Below are 18338 nucleotides of genomic sequence, written 5' to 3' on the forward strand. Positions count from 1 at the left end.
TCTCCCAGTCAGTATCATCCTTGAATCATTTTCATTTATACATACATTGACAAATCTCACTTTCTACCTTTACACCTCTAGAACAAGTCTTCTATTTACAAAGCCATCCCCTTAGTCCAGGACCTCATGACTTCTCACATGGACTATTGTAATTCTTGCCATTTGACTGGTCTACTGGTCTCAAGTCTCTCGTTTCAGAAATACATCCTCTTTCATTCAGCTGCCAAGGTGATTTTTCTAAAACTAAGGACTACATCATCTCCTTGATCAATGCGATTCAGAGGCTTCCTAAAACACTTTGAGATCCATTGCTCTTTATCTGTTTGGCATTTTGAAGTTTTCCATAATCTAGGCCCTTCCAGCTTTCCCATTATATTTGACTCTCCTTCATAAGAGGTATAATTCAGGCACGAAGGCCTACTTGATGTTTTTCAAACATACACTATAATTTAGGAATGCAGGTCTATTTGATGTTCTTCAAACTAAACATACCATATCGTTTCCATGCTTTTGCACTGGGTTTCCTGCATGCCTGGAATGTTTTGCCACTTCCTCCTGCTTCTTAAGTTTTCCTGGCTTCCTTTAAGACTTAGCTCAAACACCACCTTCTTCAGAAAGCCTTCCCCTATCTCAGGTAGTAGCATTTCCCTCTCTGAGATTACTTTCTACCTACTCTGTATTTTGTATGTATCTGTGATTTATGTCTCCTCTATTACAATGTAACTTCTTTGAAGGAAGGATTGATTTTGTCTTTTTCTTGCACAGGACCTAAATATACTTTATATATAATGTTTGTTGACTGATCTTTGTAGGAAGGGTGAAAACCAATATAGATAGAAATTTCCTCATCTGAGTTTCTTAAATTGATGAAATCAAAATTCTAGTTTCTATCACAATCTCTCTTTTCATAAATCTTCCCTAAAAAATCAAGGAAATAAAGGTTTTCCTCTTGGTCTTTTAATTTTCCATAAATTCCCTTATAAAACTCCTTAACCCCATTCCTACTACACATGTCCTTGATATTTTTTGTGATTTTTTTTTGGCTTAAGTCATCCTTGTGATATGCTTCTGGCTACCTGTCTCCCTCCCCCACTTATGATTTGATTTTAAACACAACCTCCTTACTTTATAACCACAGTGTATTTATCTCATTTTGTTCTCAGAAAACCTATAAAGGGCAAAATTAGTGGACCTATTTTATAGCTGGAAGAAACAGGCCTAGAATTTAATTATTGTTCCATATCCAACACAACCAGTGCTGGTTAAAATTCATCCATTGATGAATTGGAGAACACTAAATTTAGAGACCAAAGATCTGGGTTTGAATGTCTATTAACCATGTGGCCTTCAAGTAATTTCATCTTTCTGGGTTTCATTTTACCCATTTGTTAAGGGAAGATTAAATAAACCTTGTCTTGCCTCCTTTGCAAAGGTATCATTGTGAGGAAAGAACTTGTAAATCAAAAGCCCTGAAGAAATGTAAGCTACACAATGACTGAACACATACTAAACTACACAAGCTTTAAGTTTGTTCTTGTGACTTTACTCTGCAGAAGCACGTTTGGACAGGAAGAGGTTGCTAGGTCTGTTCCCTAGCTCGTTAACCTGCCTGGCTGGCTGGGGACAGGAAGACAGTAGTGAGAAATGGTCATTTGGCTAATTTACTCAAGACTTAAAAATGTATGGCTGTATTTTATTGAAAAAAATATTTACAAAATTCCTTTCCAGGGGATTTTCCTTACTCAGTCAGGTCTCCTAAGGGCCCTTTGAAATTTAAGGGAATTTGAGCAGCACAAATGCATCTTCCTTCACAGACTGGCATTCTGTGGCAAGTCCCTTGATTGTGATCTCTACAACAAATCATTTCCACTTTATAATGGGAATTCAATTCCTCCTAAGAAGATGAATATCAATGTCAAAACCAAAATGATGAGTGGCAAGCCTGGCTTCCTGTCAGGTCCCCTGTCTCCGAGTCTGAATTGCCTCCACCAAGGAGAAATAGAGGCAGAGGTGAACAGAATCAACCTTGGTGTTGAAATCTGTGAATTTTACAAGTCATCTAGAGAAAACTTCCACTCTTGGGCAGTATGCAGGATGACTGTACAATGCCTTAGTCATAAAGAACATGAGAGGGAATGACTTCCTGGAAGAAAATACAAAATACAAAATACAAAAGGGGTGGAAGCTAGAGGAGGAAGAATGGGAAGGGTCACTTAAGATTGAGAGACCAGATCTAAAAGTTCTATCCAGTGACTGGGCCATTTGCATCTTGGTTCTCACAGTCCATCACCAAGGCCTCAGATCTCACTGCACAAAGGAAGGAAGGCAAGAAGGAAGAATAAAGTTTTGGTTGGTACTCCAGAGCCCAGAGGGAGTAAAAGCCATGGAAGCAAGCTTTTTATACTGAGAGGATCCGTTAGAAATCAGAAACCTTTTAAAAGTGCTTGCTTATCCAAAATGGCCCTTCTGGAATATCAGTGCACATAGGCTCTCACAAGGAGAACTGTAAAAAGAAGGGTGACCATGATAAATGCAGAAAGGCAGGGGCAGTGTAAGGAGATGGCTGGTAACCAAAGGGTCATCTTTGGCAATTATGCTTTAGGTTGCCAGCCCCTAGCCAACAAACCTGTCCCAGTTTCTCATTTGCCTGAACCATTAAGGCCACTTTAGGTCTCCACATGAATGACTTTCACTGTTATAAAAATAGTTATGTAGGGAGAAAAATCTAAGTTAGAAATATAAAACCAGAAAAGGTATAATCCAGATCTGCTACTTGGAGGATTACAGGATTAGGGTGGGAAGGGACCTTGGAAGTCACCTCTGCCAATATTCTTCTTTTACACTTAGAATAGGGGAGGTCCAAAGTTGAAGTGACTCATTCAAGGTCATATATTTTGTAACTAGAAAAGCCAATGCCCTTTGCATCACATTATGTTGCCAGTGGATGCTTAAAAAACCATGAGAGCCACTATACTTCAATGATGGAATGCCAATTAAACAGGGGTCCTTTGAAGAAACAGCAGGATGTAGACAGGGAAGTATGGGAAAATAAGAAAGAGACAAGGTATTCCATTGCCTAATACTAAGGATTAGCTCAGGAATTACCTAGAAATGGAACACAAAGGCAGCTCTCGCTTTAGAGGAAACCCTTGCAATTTGAGGTATTCTGCTATCTGGTCTCCCAAAGTTAAGTTGATTAGGCAGCCTATATGCTGGAATTCAGGTGAGTTACAACTGGACACTAGACACAGACACCTCCCCTCCTTTTCCCCCCCAGCACTTGGATGAAGCAGGCTGGCGACTTGACCTCACTGTCTGGCACAGGACACTGCCATCCTAGGATCCACGGCCTTGACTGCCAGGGGAGAGGATAGAAGATCAGAATTCATCCCGCAAATGTGGGGGATGGTCCATGCCGAAGAAGGAGGAGGACTGGCCCCGTAAGTCACGTTCCCTTTTCACAAAGGCAGTAAAGGAAGAGACGCAATTGCCGATGAAGTGGTCTGCCTGGCCAAGGATATATAGGTCAATCTGTGCTACTTCAGGCTGCAGGCTCACAACCCTTACCTGCAGGGAGAAAAGAGGCAGGTTAATCCAAAGGATTTCATTTCAACAGTTTAATTAACACTGACAAAGTGCCTATCACACAGAGCACCTGCCTAGTGAGGAGAGAGATACTGAATTTAAGATTCTGTCTATGACCTCATGGAGCTTACAATGTAGTGGGGGAATAAGACACAAACATAAAATACTGCCATACACAGCACATCATAAGTGTAAGGGTCTCTTAGCTCTGAATAATAGAATACCACAATTTCTGAACAATCACAACTATAGTAGCCTTAAAAACCAATGGTAAGCCGCATGGTGGGTATAAACAAGTACTATATAACTAATAATGACTTGCACCAGGAAAACTGTGTGAAAGATAAAATCGATTAATAAATAAATAATTATTAAACAACTTCTACATGTATGCAATTTATTCTCAACTCTTCACCATATACAAAATATACACAGGACAAATAGGAAATAATTAGAAGAGGGAAAACATTAGAATGAAGGGGTGTTAGGGCAGGCTTCCTGTAGAAAGTGGGATTTTAATTAGGACTTAAAGGAAGTCAGAGAGGTCAGTAGTCAGAGCAGAGGAAAAAAATCTATTCCAAACATAAGAGACAGCTAGAGAGAATGCTGGGAGAATGAAGAGTCTTGTGCATGGCACAACCAGGAAGGCCAGCGTCACTTGGACTGAGGAGTATCTGTTGGGGAGGATGTTGTAAGAAGTTTGGGAAGGTAGGAGGGCCTTTGAATGCTCTTTGGATCAAGGTTTGTATTTGATCCTAGAGGCATTCAGAAGCCACTGGAGTTTACTGAATAGGGGTGGGTGACATGACCAGAACTGCATTTTAGTAGTTGAATAGAGAGTGACCTGGAGTGGGGAGAGACCTGAGGCAGACACACCTCAAGTTATAGCAATAATCTAGGTGTGAGGTTTGCACAGGGTGGTAACTGTGTCTGAGAAGAGAAAGGAGAATATTTAAGAGCTGTTGCAAAGGAGAAACTGACAGGACTTAGCAACAGCCTGGATGCAGCTGGGAGAAAGAGTGAGGAATCCAGGAGTTTTGAATCTTAGAATCTAGGAGACATCAACAAGGCCGTGTTTGATCAGAAAAAGACTCAGGCTGGTCATTTAATGAGAGTAGGAGAAGAGGAGGCAAGTGCTTCATTGGCATCTACAAGATAGCACAAGAACCAGAAAAAGATTCTCCCAACAAATTCAGTAGACCTTCTGTGTAGACAAGTAATTCTTTAAACCATTGAGGTAAGAGCATTAAAAAGGCACAAGCTAAGTAGTATAAAAAGACTAAAAGGAGAAAAGCAATTGGGGGGAGGGGGGAGGGAAGAGTGGGTCAGAGAAGGTCTAATGGAGAAGGTAGCAATTGGTTTGGGCTTGAAAAGATGGGTCAAGAGGGAGAAGGACATTCTAGGCACAAGGAACATCAAGTGAAAGCCAGAGAGAATAAGGTGTAGTGTAGGGGAGAAATAACAACAGTTAAGACAAGGCCAGATTATAAAAAGAAATAAAGAAAATGAAATAAATATGGAAAGATAAGGTTTGGCATGAAAAGAAAATGAAATAAATGTGGAAAGGTAAGGTTTGGCATGAAAATATGCACTAGTTTGGTGTAGAAATACATCAGACTCAACAGGGAAACAAGTGAGAAGTGGGGGAGGGTAGAGAGGAGTTAAGGAAGAAGATAATACTGAGGGAATAGTCACCAGCAAAACAAATTTCCTAATCCTGAAGGAAGGATTAAAAGGGGGGAAGGGAGAGGAAAGAACTAGAATCTAAAAGGTGCCTTAGCTTGCTTCTTAAGACAACTAGGGAATGGCTAGGCAAATTGGATATTAATATAATAAGGCTATCATTACATTATAAGAAGTGATGAAGGAGACTATTTCAAAGAATCCTGAATTGTGGGAGAGTGGAACTAGAAGAATAATTCAAATATGGAAAACAACAGTATAGGCAAAGTCAGCTTTGAAAAACTTAAAAACTCTCCTTAAAACACTGATTAATCATATCTCTAGAGGACTTTTAATGAATCGTGTTACCTACCTCTTGACAAAGGGGAGTGACATAAGGTGCAGAAACACACATTTTTGGACATGACCATGGCTTATTTGTTCCAAGGGTTTTTTTTCTCCTTTTTTTTTACTCATGTTTAATGGGGATGAAGAAGAGATTAGCAATAGTGATGCCTTTTCCCTTCCCTTCCAAAAGAGGGTCATTTTAAAAAAGGCCCAGAAGAGAACAGTAGGAAATTCAAACAATTAGGGAAGTAACTTAAAGAATTTATTATGTGCTCTTAAAAAAGGCCAGAGGTGTGAAATAGAGACTCACAATTTCACAGAATGCTTTTCCCCCCTGTTCTTAGAATGTGCTGAAATACTCGTGTGTGTGTGTGTGTGTGTGTGTGTGTGTGTTTTCAGAATTTGAAGAATAAATAAGAAAAGTTGAGATGGTCCCAGAATGTGAAAGATCTTGAAAGTTAGGCTTCAATGAGAGTCAGATTTAACCGTATTTTCTTTCTTAGGGTCTGAGGTCATGAATGAAAATTTAAAAAGCCAAGAGGACTAATATAAAGATCAAATTCCACCTCATACTTGGCACAAACAAGTTTTCAACCTTTTCCAGTACGGCACACCCATGAACTTGCTAGTTCAGCCAGCATCTATATCTTTCTCCAATGCTACCCTCCCTCATTTCTCATACAACCCTCCTAGTCAGGTAAATCTCCTAAACATTCCTGAAGGAATTAGGCTTTGTTTCTGCCCCTACCTTCTCTTGCAACCCCTACATTTGTTGGAAATCTTCTCTCCCTCTTCATGCCTTTACAAATCATATCCTTACTTTCACACCCAGATCTAGTCCTAACTCCTCCAGAACAATAACAACTGCACATTTCTATGATTCTTTAAAGTTTACAAAAGGCTTTCCTCACAAATACCCCAGTGAGGTAAGTAAAACAAGTATTATTATTATCCCCATTTCACAGAGAGGAAATTTTCATGGGATTAGTACAAGATTAAGAGAGGTTCAAAGAGGCAGAGTTTGGATTGGAACCTTATTTTCCAGATTCCCAAGTCCAGGGCTTTATCCAAAGCAATGTAGCCTGGGGCTATACAAGCTCATTTTAAAATGTTTAGCTAAGTTTTTGGTTTTTATATCACTACCATTTCCAAAAATCTTCTTTTTCTCATAAAACCTTCCCTTAAACAAAGAAAAACAACTAGGAAAAACTGAACACCGTTACCATGTCAACATTTTACATCTGTCATCTCCCATATTTCTACTAAGAGAATTGTGTTTCATTCCTGACTTCTGAAATCTTAACCTTAATTAGTACAAATCTTGTACTAATCTGGCTGCTGGTTCTGCTTAAATTAACACTTTGGTGGATGTTTGGATAAATTTCTTTCCCTTCTTATAAGACTATCTGCTCCATGAGGTAAGGCTTTTGTTGTTTATGAGAAAGAGACATTAAGTCAGCATGAGCTAATGAAAACACTGGTTTGGAGTCAAGTCATACTAGTTAGTGGCATACCTGGAATTTGAACCCTGGTCTTATGACTACATGGAACAGCTAGGTGGCTCAGTGGCTAAAACACAGGGCCTGAGTCAAGAAGGCATGATTTCAAATCTGGCCTCAGACACTAGATGGGTGATGCTGGGCAAACCTAGTTTGTCTCAGTTTTCTGATATGTAAAATGAGCTGGAGAAGGAAATGACAAACCATTCCAGTATCTTTGTCAAGAAAAGCCCAAATGAGGTCATGAAGATTTGGACAAGACTGAAGTAACTGAACAAAGGAAGCTTATGACTACAAATCTGGTGTTCTATTATCCCATGTTGTCTTAAGAAAAAAATAAGTCTATATGCTCTAAAAAAAGTGACAAATCCATCACTTCCGCAACATATTCACTAGTAATAGGGGATAAGGGAATAAGACATAACACAGAGCTTCCAAATTTTCTTTGGAGTGACACTGATAGCCTTGATCTAGGGACAGAGAAAGAAGGCCAGTCATTATTACCACTACCAACCCCATTTATAAAGAATGGTAAAGCTTATCAAATACTTTTCTCACCATTACTCTAAAAGGCTGGATGGTGTAGCAATTATTTTTCCCATGTTACACAGGAGGAAAGTGAGGCTCCAAGACATTAAGTGACTTGCGTAAGATCACAGAGGTAGATGATGTTAAAGCCAGGAATTCTTAATCAGAATTTAAACAGCACCTGGTACATGGGAAGCACTTCATGAATGTTTGTCAATTGATCCGTTGATTATACCAGATTAGAACTCCTAATTACAACATTTTTTTCCCATTATATGACACTGTTTCTCCATCTCTTTCTTTCTTTTTTTCTTTTTTGCTGAGGCAATTGGGGTTAAGTGACTTGCACAGGATCACACAGCTAGGAAGTACTAAGTGAGACCATATTTGAACTCAGATCCTTCTGACTTCAGGGCTGGTGCTCTATCCACTGCGCCACCTAGCTATCCCTCCATCTCTTTCTTGTATAAGAAAGTACAGCCGCTGTCTTGTGAGGAAAGATAGGATTTACACATATGGAAACAATTAGAACATTACAATGAGAGAATCCAGGAAAAGTGCAATAAACAAACCCTCTTGGTGGTCAGAGAGAGAAAGAGAGAGGGAAAGGATTAATGCTGACTGTAGTTAGTCATTATAAATCAGAACTCTGCCTGGCCCTTAGTAAGCAGGTGGGAAAAAGGACAAACAAAGGGATGAAGGGCCAGGAAAAGCAAGAAGCAGCAGCAGTGGCAGGCAGACCAGTTAAATGTGGCATAGATCGCCAACCCCTAAGGAACTGGATTAGCCTTTTTCTTGTCAGCTTGCCTCCCTTCCTCAAGTGCCTCGGTTCTATATGAGGCACTGGGAGGGCAGGCAGAGAGCAATCTCAGCTTAGTCTCTGGTTAGATTCTAACACTGCATCCCCTTCTTTCCCAGAGAGCTTACCTTTCCTTTGAACAGCTGCTGAATTTCAGAGACATAGCTCTCTGAGTCTGTGGCAATGTAAATGGATTGGGCTTTTACAGTCTTCACCCAGAGCCTCAGGGCACGTTTGATCTCCTTCAGATCTGGCAGGCACATGACCATGGTGAGAGGCGCAGCAGTGTTGCGGTTGTAGCCCACACATTGGGGTGAAGCCATGAAAAAGGAGTTGGCTGTCCCATCCTTCAGCATACTACAGGCATTTTTCTAAATGGGCAAGATGTGAGTAAAGTCAGGAAGTACAATGAAAAGAAAGGATTAAAGAGACATCACTTTCCTTCTGAAGACCTCCTACCAATAAAAAAAAAAAAAAATAAAAGAAAATGCAAAATTCAACCTCAAAAATTTACATTTTTATAGGAGAAAAACAACACAATAAACAATAAGAATATATTTTCCTATGGGCTTCTTGAACTCTTCCCTGTGAAGTTTCTGAATATATTTGGTCAGCTTTTATGCTCTCAGGGACACCTGGTCTTTGCGTAGTCCTCACTGCTTCTATGTAAGTTTGCTTGGGGGTCTTTGTGATACAGATACTCTTGGATTCTCCCCAGTAGGGAGGCCAGTGGGGCACTAGCTCTGCCAAAATGGAAAGACTAAGCACCAGAACCATTTATCCATTAGCTGTGGAGTAGCTCCCTTAATCTCAAAGAAGCTTATCAGCAGAGGACTGGCCCCAGGCATTCATTCAATTGCTTGATTTGGCAAAAAGGAGTTATAATCTGGTATTGTTATAATATTGAGAGCATCCACATGGGCAATATCATGGATCCTTAATATGATTTTAAAAAAAAGTATCCTACCCCAGTCTCTAAGAACTTGTCTTTCACAATAGTCCACAAGCTAGCACAAGGGAGGGAGGGTCAAGACTCTATATTTCCCTCCATCACTGGCCTGTTGCCTGACCTGGGGGGATATCACATGCAAGACCTCTCATTGCCTCAGTCTATCCATCTGTAAAACAGGAAGAAAAATAGTGACTGTTAGATCACACCTGAGCAGTATCTGCTGAAAGGGAATCTAGCAAGAGAATGGTAGCAAACCATAGGCACCCCCTTATACACTCATGATATTCCTGCACTTGCACAAAGCTTGTAAGCATGGAAAGATCCCTAAATAAATAGAAAAGTTACCCAGTCAGAGCCAATTCGGAGATGAACCCCAATGTAAGGCCTGATGAGATGAGACTGGATCTGGGCCTCCCCCTTCTTCGTCATCTCGTCTGACCACACCATGTACTTCTGCAGGGCTCTGTGTTCTTCCAACACTGGAAACGGAGCAGGAGCACCAGGGAGGGCAAGCACTGGGTGCTTATCTGGGGGAAACCTAGGAGGAGAAGAGCACAGGCCCAGTCACAGACCCAGCCACTTCAAGGGAGAGGGATGGAGGGAAAAGACATGAGCCTACAGCCTACCCCCACAGGAAATGGATGAAGTTGCACCATGACCTCGGACCAGCTGAAAAGTCGCACCACATGCAACAAGCACAAGAGATTTTGAAATCCCAACGAACTGATAAGAGTGCTAGGTGCAGAGCTCAAAGCGTTATTGTCTGTGGTTTGGAATTTACAATCCTGTCTGCTTGTTTTATAATTAAAAATTTACAGTGGAGTCTTCTAACCTTGTGAATGTCATGTTGGCTCCCAATCTGTGGTGCTGTAATTCACTCCTGGGTGTGGCACAGCACAGAGCTTTGGGCCTTAGATTCAGCAAATAATGAACATACTTCAGTTGCAGGGACAAGTAAATGGCTGCCTTTAGAGAAGAAATGGATTTTGTTCAGGGTCTTGTGGCTATGTAAAACAAATCTATGATCATTCTTCAGTTAAATCTACCTTTAATTTGGAAGGACTGATAAAAATATTCCTAAAAAGGCTAGATTGATTTCTTGGAGATTTTCAAAATTAAGAGAGAACTATTTCCTTCTTCTGTCAAATTAAATTCATTTGCAGGCACTAGAAGCAGTGGGGATGTCCCAAAGAACCAAGTATAAAATCACTAACTCTGTCTCAGATATCTCTAAAAGAGGCCTGATTTTGACATTTCTAAAACCCCAGAAATCAGAATCTCAGAGCTGAAAGATTTTTAAAACGGTGTCAGAGTTGGGAAGATCTTGGAAGTCATCTAGTTCTCCTTTCATGTAAGTAAGCAAATTTTGTAAACTCCATGCTCTAATTAGATGTGGAATAATTCACCTGCTAGCAAGATCAGGCCCAGAAATCAGGGAGATAAAATAATCAAATAGTGTGGAGGATCACTGTCTTGTAAAAAATGTTAAATTCATTCTCTTTTTGTTTAGCAAAAGGTCATCTAGAAGAGATTGATCAAGTTGAATTTTCTGATATGGATGAAAAGTTGCTTTTTTGAGAAGCAAGCCTGAATAACCCCCATGAGATCCAAGGTCTTTCTTTACTTGCCCCAGCCCTGAACTACTGTGGTCATTTTATGAGTGTTTCTGGAACCTTTTATCACAGGCTCCCATGAATGGCATTCTCCCTTCTCTCTAATCCTTGCAGTACCTCTCCCCCAACAGCTACGTTATTATTTTAAACAATACAATGACTTATATTTAAACAGTGTTTTACAGTTTGTAAAATTCTTTCCTTGAAACTACTTGATGAGGAAGGTAATACAAGTATTATTATCATCCATATTTTGTAGAAGAGGACACTGATGCTCAAAGAAAAAGATGAGGAGGAGGAAGAAGAGAAGAAATAAGAAAAGAGGAGAAGAAAAAAGGAGGAGGAGGAGGAGGAAGCAGAGGTATAACTCACATTTCTTTTTTTTGTTGTGGTTCAAGGCAATCAAGGTTAAATGACCTGCCTGGGGTCACACAAGCTAGTGAGTGTGACCTGATGTCTTCAGACCAAATGTCTGAAGTCCCATTTGACTCTGGGGCTAGTGCTCTAACCACTACACAACCTAGCTGTCCCCCCATTCCCAAAATTGTGAAACTCACACTTCTAACTCACAAATGAATAACTCACATTTCTATAGTTCTTTTGAAGCCTGAAAAGGTGAAATAACTTGCCCATAGTTCACACCTAAATAAAAGGCAAAGCCAGAACTTACACCCATGTCTTCTAACTTCTGGAGTTTTGTAATCTGCAGTCTTTCAGACCTCATGACATCATCATCATCATAAACTCTTCCAACTTTACCCCTACAAATGTATTTGCTGACCTCTTTCTCAAATTCCATGCCCACTATGGACCCTCAGAATGGCTCCTCTTCCAAAAGGTCATTCTTTGTCTTGAAAAGGCATCCATCTACCTGTCTGTGTCTATTTACAAATCATATAAGCGCACACACACACACACACATACACATAGATATCTATGTATACACACATACACAGCACAGACTCCCTCAGTTAGTACTATTGGGACCATGAGGCCCCAGGGGAAAAAAAAACAAAACCCCATTTGACTATGTAAATCCAAGGGGTGAGGCTGTTTAAAAGCGCGTGCATGCACATGCTGGCGTGCCGCACACACACATACACACCAGAATCTACATATCTAAGTGAGTTCTTTTCCCTCAAAGCAAACCTTCTAGGAAGTCAGTTTTTTTTTTTTTTTAACAAGGTTCATGATGTATCAATGTTCTCTTTAAAAATGGCTTTCAGGCATCCCTCAGATTGGTTAAGATGAAGGAAAAGATAATGTTAAATGTTGGAGGGATGTGGGAAAACTGGGACACTGATGCATTGTTGGTGGAACTGTGAAATGATCTACCCATTCTGGAGAACAATTTGGAACTACATTCAAAGGGCCATCAAACTGTATATCGTTTAACTTAGCCGTGCCACTACTGGAACTCTACTACTCTGTGATCCAGAGAAATCATAAGAGAGAAAAAAGAACCCACATACACAAAAATACTTGTAGCAGCTCTTTTTGTGGTGGCAAAGAATTGGAAAATGAGTAGATGTCTATCAATTGGGGAAGTTATGGTATATGAAAGTGATAGAATATTATCATTCTATAAAACATGATGAATAGGCTAATTTTAGAAAGACCTGGGAAGATTTATATGAACTAATGCTAAGTGAAACAAGCAGAACTAGAAAAACATTTTACACAGCAACATTAAGATTGTAGGATGATCAACTATAATGGACTTGCTTCTTTTCAGTGGTTTGATGATCTAAGGTAATCCTAATAAACTTTGGATGAAAACTGCCATCGAAATACAAAGAAAGAACTATGGAGACAGACTGTAAATCAACATAGTGCTATGTTCACTTTTTCCCACCCTCTTGTGGTTTTTCCTTTTTGTTCTGATTTTTCTGTCTGGACATGTTCATAAAAAAAAATGTAAAAAAATGAAAGAAAATGGCCTTCAGGGCCTGTGGCAGGCTTCTTTGGAATCTTCTCAATAAAGCAAATCCTGGAGAGGAGAGGGGAAAAGTGGGGGAAATAAGGGGACACAGAGGGAGAGGTCCATGTGCTTAAGACCTACTCATTAGCTTTTTGTAAATGTTCAAGAGCCATATGGAGTTGAGTCCTGAAAAGAGATAGTGATCTTGTACAGAAATTTAGTCTGGATCAGAAATGAAGTAAGATGATAAAATAGTAAGACTTTTTTGCCATGGGGGTTACCCATGGAGCTGCCCTGAAGTCTATTCCCAAAGAGGAACTCAGGCTAGTGAGCAGTGGTACTTTTGAAGAATAAAAATGCATCTGTATACCAGCTCCAGAATTTACTAGTTGTATGAGTATGAGCTTTATACAAACTCTCTTTGTTTTAGTTTATTCAACTGTGAAATAGAAATGATACTTGCACAACCTAGCTTACAGGGCTGTGAGGAAAATACTTCATAAACCTTAAAGCTCTCTAAAAATAGGAGTGATTATTATAAGTTCTGATGTTTATTAAAAAAGAAATAAAAACCAGTTCAAACATCTGTCTTTTAGGAGCCATGATTTCACTGACACAGGTACTCTCAAAACTGCCTACCTCTACCTCTCTCATTCTTCATAGTGTTCATAAGGTGCTGTGATGGAAGTCAGCTTTCCAACATTGAACTTCTTTAATTTAGTATGGCTGGTCTCAGACCACAGACACACAGTCAACTACTGGGCTCTTATCCTTAGTCTTTCCAGCTTGGAAAGACATGGAGTATTTGTGCTTCATGGGGAAGCCTTGAGGAATCCAAGCCTCTCACTATATCTTAATACCATAATGAAGCAGCAGGGAATTTTAGGGGGATATCTCTTCACTTAACACCAATAAAAAGTAGGAGGTTTCATAGTTGCACGTTTCTCTGCCTCAGTTTGCATTTTGTTGGATAAACTGCTATGTCCATCTGAATCAAAAGCATCAGTTTAAGAACAGAGTTAGTAGTTTAAGAATTGTGCTTCCAGGTAGTTTGATGGTACAGAGGATAGAACACTGGCCCTGGAGTCAGAAGGACCTGAGTTCAAATGCAGTCTCAGACACTTAACATTCCTGAGCTGTGTGACCCTGAACAAGTCACTTAACCTTAATTCTCTCTCACATTTAAAAAAAAAAAAAGGAAAAGAAAAATTATTGGCTCCTACCTGTGCCAAATGATACCTCTGCTTTCTGACTCTCCCAAATCTTTCTACCTTTCATGACCCAACACCAGGTTAATTTTCTCCATGAAGATTTTCCTAAGACTTAGATATCTTGATCTTTCTTTCATCTGCCCTTGCAACATTTATTATCTTTACTACCATGAGGCTTTTAGCTCTGACCACTTTGGATTACTCTAAGTTTTCCTTCCCTAACTCAAATATAAAGTCCTTGAAATCTGGAACCATGATGTCTTATACTTTTCTGTTTCTCCCAATACTTAGTATGTAATACATAGTAAAAAGTATTCAATAAATATCTGTTCACTTAAGCTACTTTTTTGTAAACAGTATCACATGGCAAAGAACACATTAATTATACTGTATCTGATAATTATCAGGATGATATAGTTTTCTTAGCTGAGACTGAAATTTTTTTCCTCATGTAAAAGCAACTTCCAATTTTAACTTCTGAAGAGGAAGGTTAACTGGCAAATAATTCTCATGCCTTGACCAGGAACCCTAGATTCACATGATCATGAAATGTTCATTTTATGACAGTCTTTATCAGGGGATAAACTATTGCTCAACCCCACAGTAGGTCAATGTCCTGTGGTGTCAGGCTGTGAAATGGGAACAGATCAGACAGCAGATACTCTCTGGACACTGGCCCTGTGCTATGGGTTATGCCTCTTTCTCTAAGTGAAATACACTGGCTACACTCCTTCAATCCCAAGTAACTCATGTTATAGATTAGAATTGTGAGGCAGAACTAGGCTCTGGCCAGCTACTGACCTCCACCTCTAATTTCCCCAACCCCTTTCCACCCCCACCCCCACTCTTAGTACCTTTGGATCCAATGGTCCTTGTAGGAAGAGCTGAAGGCAATGCCACCAAAAAGTTCTGATCTATTGAAACTGACATTGAACTGATCCCAGAATGGGCCAAAGGGATTCCCTTCCTGCAAAATAACATATTTAGTCAGTTGTTGAGATGGGCAGAAGCTGGGCACTAATCAGATAAATGGAGCTGGGTCTTGAAAAGAAAAGGAACAGACAGAGAGGGCTGTGTGTGGAGATGTCAAGAGATCTAACTCCAGGTGACAATAGATGTCTGAATGGGCTCAGTAAAGGTAAGTAAATACAAAGCATATATAATGTCATGCAAAATAATTTCAAAAGGAAGCAAGTGGGGACTGGGGTAAGGAGGGGGATCAGAAAAGACCTCTTATAGCAGACAGCACCTAATCTGTGCTCTCAAGAAATGTATTCCAGATACAAGGAGGGAGGAATCTGAGCAAAGGCATGGAAACACTGTGAATAGGGACTTCAGGTCAGTTTGACTGGCATGAGAAGTGTACAAGGCCTTAATTTATCATTAAAGTTCTGAGAGGCATCACATAATGCTCACTTCTGTAGCTTCACAATTTCCAAAAGGCAATACAAACTGAACTGCCTAAATAAACATTTTTATCAAATACCTACTGTAAGGAATCAGACTGGATCTGAGCCTTGGACTTGAATGACTCCTAATCATTACAGGCATTTGCAGTCAACACAATCACAAAATGTTGGAACTGGAAGGGATCATTATGGATCATTTAATCCAACTCCTTCACTTTATAGAAGTAGCTCCAGAGGTTCAGAGAGAATGGATAACATCTAATGTCATGCAGTAAATTAGTGGCAGAAGTAGGCCTGAGACCTAGATTTCCTGACCTATTCAGTATGCTTCCCACCACATGAAAAATGGCACATTGCTTCACGTCAGATGATCTTTCTAAGGAGCCCTAGGGGATCAGCAGAAAGAATATTCCTTCTAGCCTTTACATACATAGTTGAAAAAAAAAAAAAAAAGCTGGAAGGAAGGAAGGAAGACTTCACAAAAGGAATGCAGGTAGAAAGTGCAGCAGGTTCCAGGTATGGACAAAGAGAGTGAAGGCCAAAGCTTCTAAGGACCCACCTTCATAGGGCAGGTCTTCTTGTCAGCACTCCGCTGGGCTGCAACATCAAAGCAGTAGGCTACTCGATTCTCAGGAGGCCAGTAGATTGGGGCTAACTTCTCCATGAATTTTTCCAAGCTAATGACCCGATGATATTCTTTGAGTGGATCTAACTTGAAGTAGGTCTCATAGGACACATGCAGCTAGAAGGATGGAAGAGAGAGACAAAAAGATTATGGAAAAGAGAAGTGGGACAAATAAAAAGAAGGGAGATAAAAGAGAGGGAGAAAGAAAGAGAGGAGATATACGAAAAGAAAAATAACAGAGAAAAACCAAAGAATGGGGGGAAATTAAGAGGAGTCACTTTGACTCCTGTCTTAGGAAAGAAGAACTCTTTTCTATCCACCTTTGTCCTTGAGTAGGTGTCACCTCTTAGAGAAAAATGAAAACCAGCCATTGCTATGTCTATGTTGATAGGCATTGCTAGCCTATGTACAAGTGAACTCATTAAAAATATAGTGCTGGTGAACCAGAGGCCATGAGGTTGAACTTCAAATAAGCTGGCTAAGCTCTGCCTTGGCTCAAGATCACAGAATAACTCCTAATGCCATTTTACCTTTGCAGCATGTCAGAAGTAAGCTGAGGTGACAATGAGAATGGTTCAGTGCAACCCATTTTTACTATACAAGAAACAGATCCAAACACACCTTCTGCAGACAGAATAAGATATCAGGAATAAGAACATTGTTTGCAATTCCTGGGGTGGGCCCAAGCAGTCATTTTACTAGTAATAACTTAGGGTACTTTCAAAAAGCCACAATTTATTTATAGCATCTCACAATCCATTGTGAAATTTGTAAATTCCCTCAAAATCTTACATGGCAGGGTTAAGGCTGAGACACAGACTAGGACTCACATTGGTGTATGGAGGCTTGTGATGCTGGTATTCAATCCAAGGTGGGACAGCCAGAGTCCGGTTCAGTAGCTTTGCAAATGCCAAGGAGCCCAAGAAATGATCTGCCTGGTTCCCAAACCTCCCTAGAAACATGAATAAGCCAGGTTGAGAGGGAGCCATGAGAGGGAGCCTGAAGCAGTTCAGGCATGCACACAAAAAGTACTTCATGTTTGTGGAATCACTGTGAACTAAATAGATAAAAAACCAGAAAGAACTTTAAGAAAGCATTTCTCATTCCCTTAATTTATAAATGGGGAAACTGAGGCCCAGAGAAGTGAAACTTGTTTAAAGTCGTAGGAATAAGTAGCAAGGCTAGATTTTGAATTTGGATCTTTTGATTCTAAATCCAGTTATCTTTCCACTAGATCTGATTTTCAGCTGGCAAAAGTTTTCATCTTTGTGGGAGGAGGGAAGAAGACAGGAAAATACTTAATTAAGAAATTTATAGTTACTTCACGGCTTTGGAAGCCTAGCATTCTAGTTGGAGGTTTGCCACTGACCCACTGTGTGACTTTGGTCGTTATTTCCTCTCCTGTGTCTCAGTTTTCAGCAAAATGGAGGGACAGGGGTTAAAGTCCCTTCCAATTTAAAGAGTCTCGAAGTCTTAACTTCCTGGCCATTCTTCTACAGAAGAGGCCAGGGGTCCAAGAAAGCTCCCTGGTCCGTTTTCCGGGAGGAGAGGACTGGAGCTCTGAAACAGAAGGCGTTGCTAGCTGGCGGAGAAGAGCAGGTGGGACAGCATCATCTGCAAGATCTGCACAGTTTGGGCAGGGCCTATAGACGACCACTCCTTGGGTGGCCCGATGCCTCGTTGAGGGGAGCTGTCTGGGAAGACCGGTCGGGTTCCCCACCCCACCCCCCGGGAGTGAAATTGACGAATTGGGCTGGAGCAGGAGGCTCTCTTCTCCTCATTCCCCCCCCACCCCCACCTCGGGAACCAGAGCGAACAGGTCCGGGGCCACAGGGCAGGTTTCTCCCGAGGCCACAGGGGACTGGTCCAGTCCCCGGATAGACTCTGCCTAGATTTGAAGTAAACCAATCTGGCTGAGGAAGAGGGGGGGGGGGCATCACAGAGAAGCTCCCCCCATCCCAGCTGAGTGGATTGGTCTGAGGCCAAGCTCTACATCCCGGGTCTCGTGCCTTTTATCGCAGGACGGCCGGGAGGAGCCCAGCAGGGGGCGCCCGGCCTGGGAGGCCTTACCCATGCAGGGGCAGTAGAGCAGGTAGCCGGCGGGGTCCCAGGCGTGGGTCAGAACCCGCGTGGGCAGCAGGAGCCCGAGCAAGGGCAGGAGGAGTGCCCACGCCGCGGTGACCATG

The 18338-nt window shown here is 40.9% G+C and overlaps 1 protein-coding gene across 1 annotated transcript; it reads right to left on the bottom strand.

Moving 5' to 3' along the window:
- Positions 1-1672: 1672 nt before the first annotated feature.
- Positions 1673-18337, bottom strand: POFUT1 (protein O-fucosyltransferase 1). Its single transcript, XM_031954118.1, has 7 exons — positions 18223-18337; positions 16983-17104; positions 16087-16269; positions 14973-15085; positions 9719-9911; positions 8550-8792; positions 1673-3567 (listed from the first exon to the last, which is right to left on the bottom strand). Exons 1-7 carry the CDS (start codon positions 18335-18337, stop codon positions 3379-3381), a joined length of 1158 nt encoding a protein of 385 aa, XP_031809978.1. The 3' UTR covers positions 1673-3378.
- Between the last annotated feature and the right edge of the window lies 1 nt (position 18338).

Source organism: Sarcophilus harrisii, chromosome 2 (genome assembly GCF_902635505.1).
Source record: "Sarcophilus harrisii chromosome 2, mSarHar1.11, whole genome shotgun sequence".
In the NCBI taxonomy this organism is placed as follows: domain Eukaryota; kingdom Metazoa; phylum Chordata; class Mammalia; order Dasyuromorphia; family Dasyuridae; genus Sarcophilus; species Sarcophilus harrisii.

Bases quoted from the DNA above. Each gene is read 5' to 3' on its own strand.
- POFUT1 (XM_031954118.1), bottom strand. From the start codon at position 18,337: ATGGTCACCGCGGCGTGGGCACTCCTCCTGCCCTTGCTCGGGCTCCTG. The intron at 17,105-18,222 runs GTAAGGCCTCCC...TCATGTTTCTAG, and splicing joins GCTCTACTGCCCCTGCATGG to GGAGGTTTGGGAACCAGGCA. The intron at 9,912-14,972 runs GTACTAAGAGTG...TTCTCCTCCTAG, and splicing joins AAGGACCATTGGATCCAAAG to GTTTCCCCCAGATAAGCACC.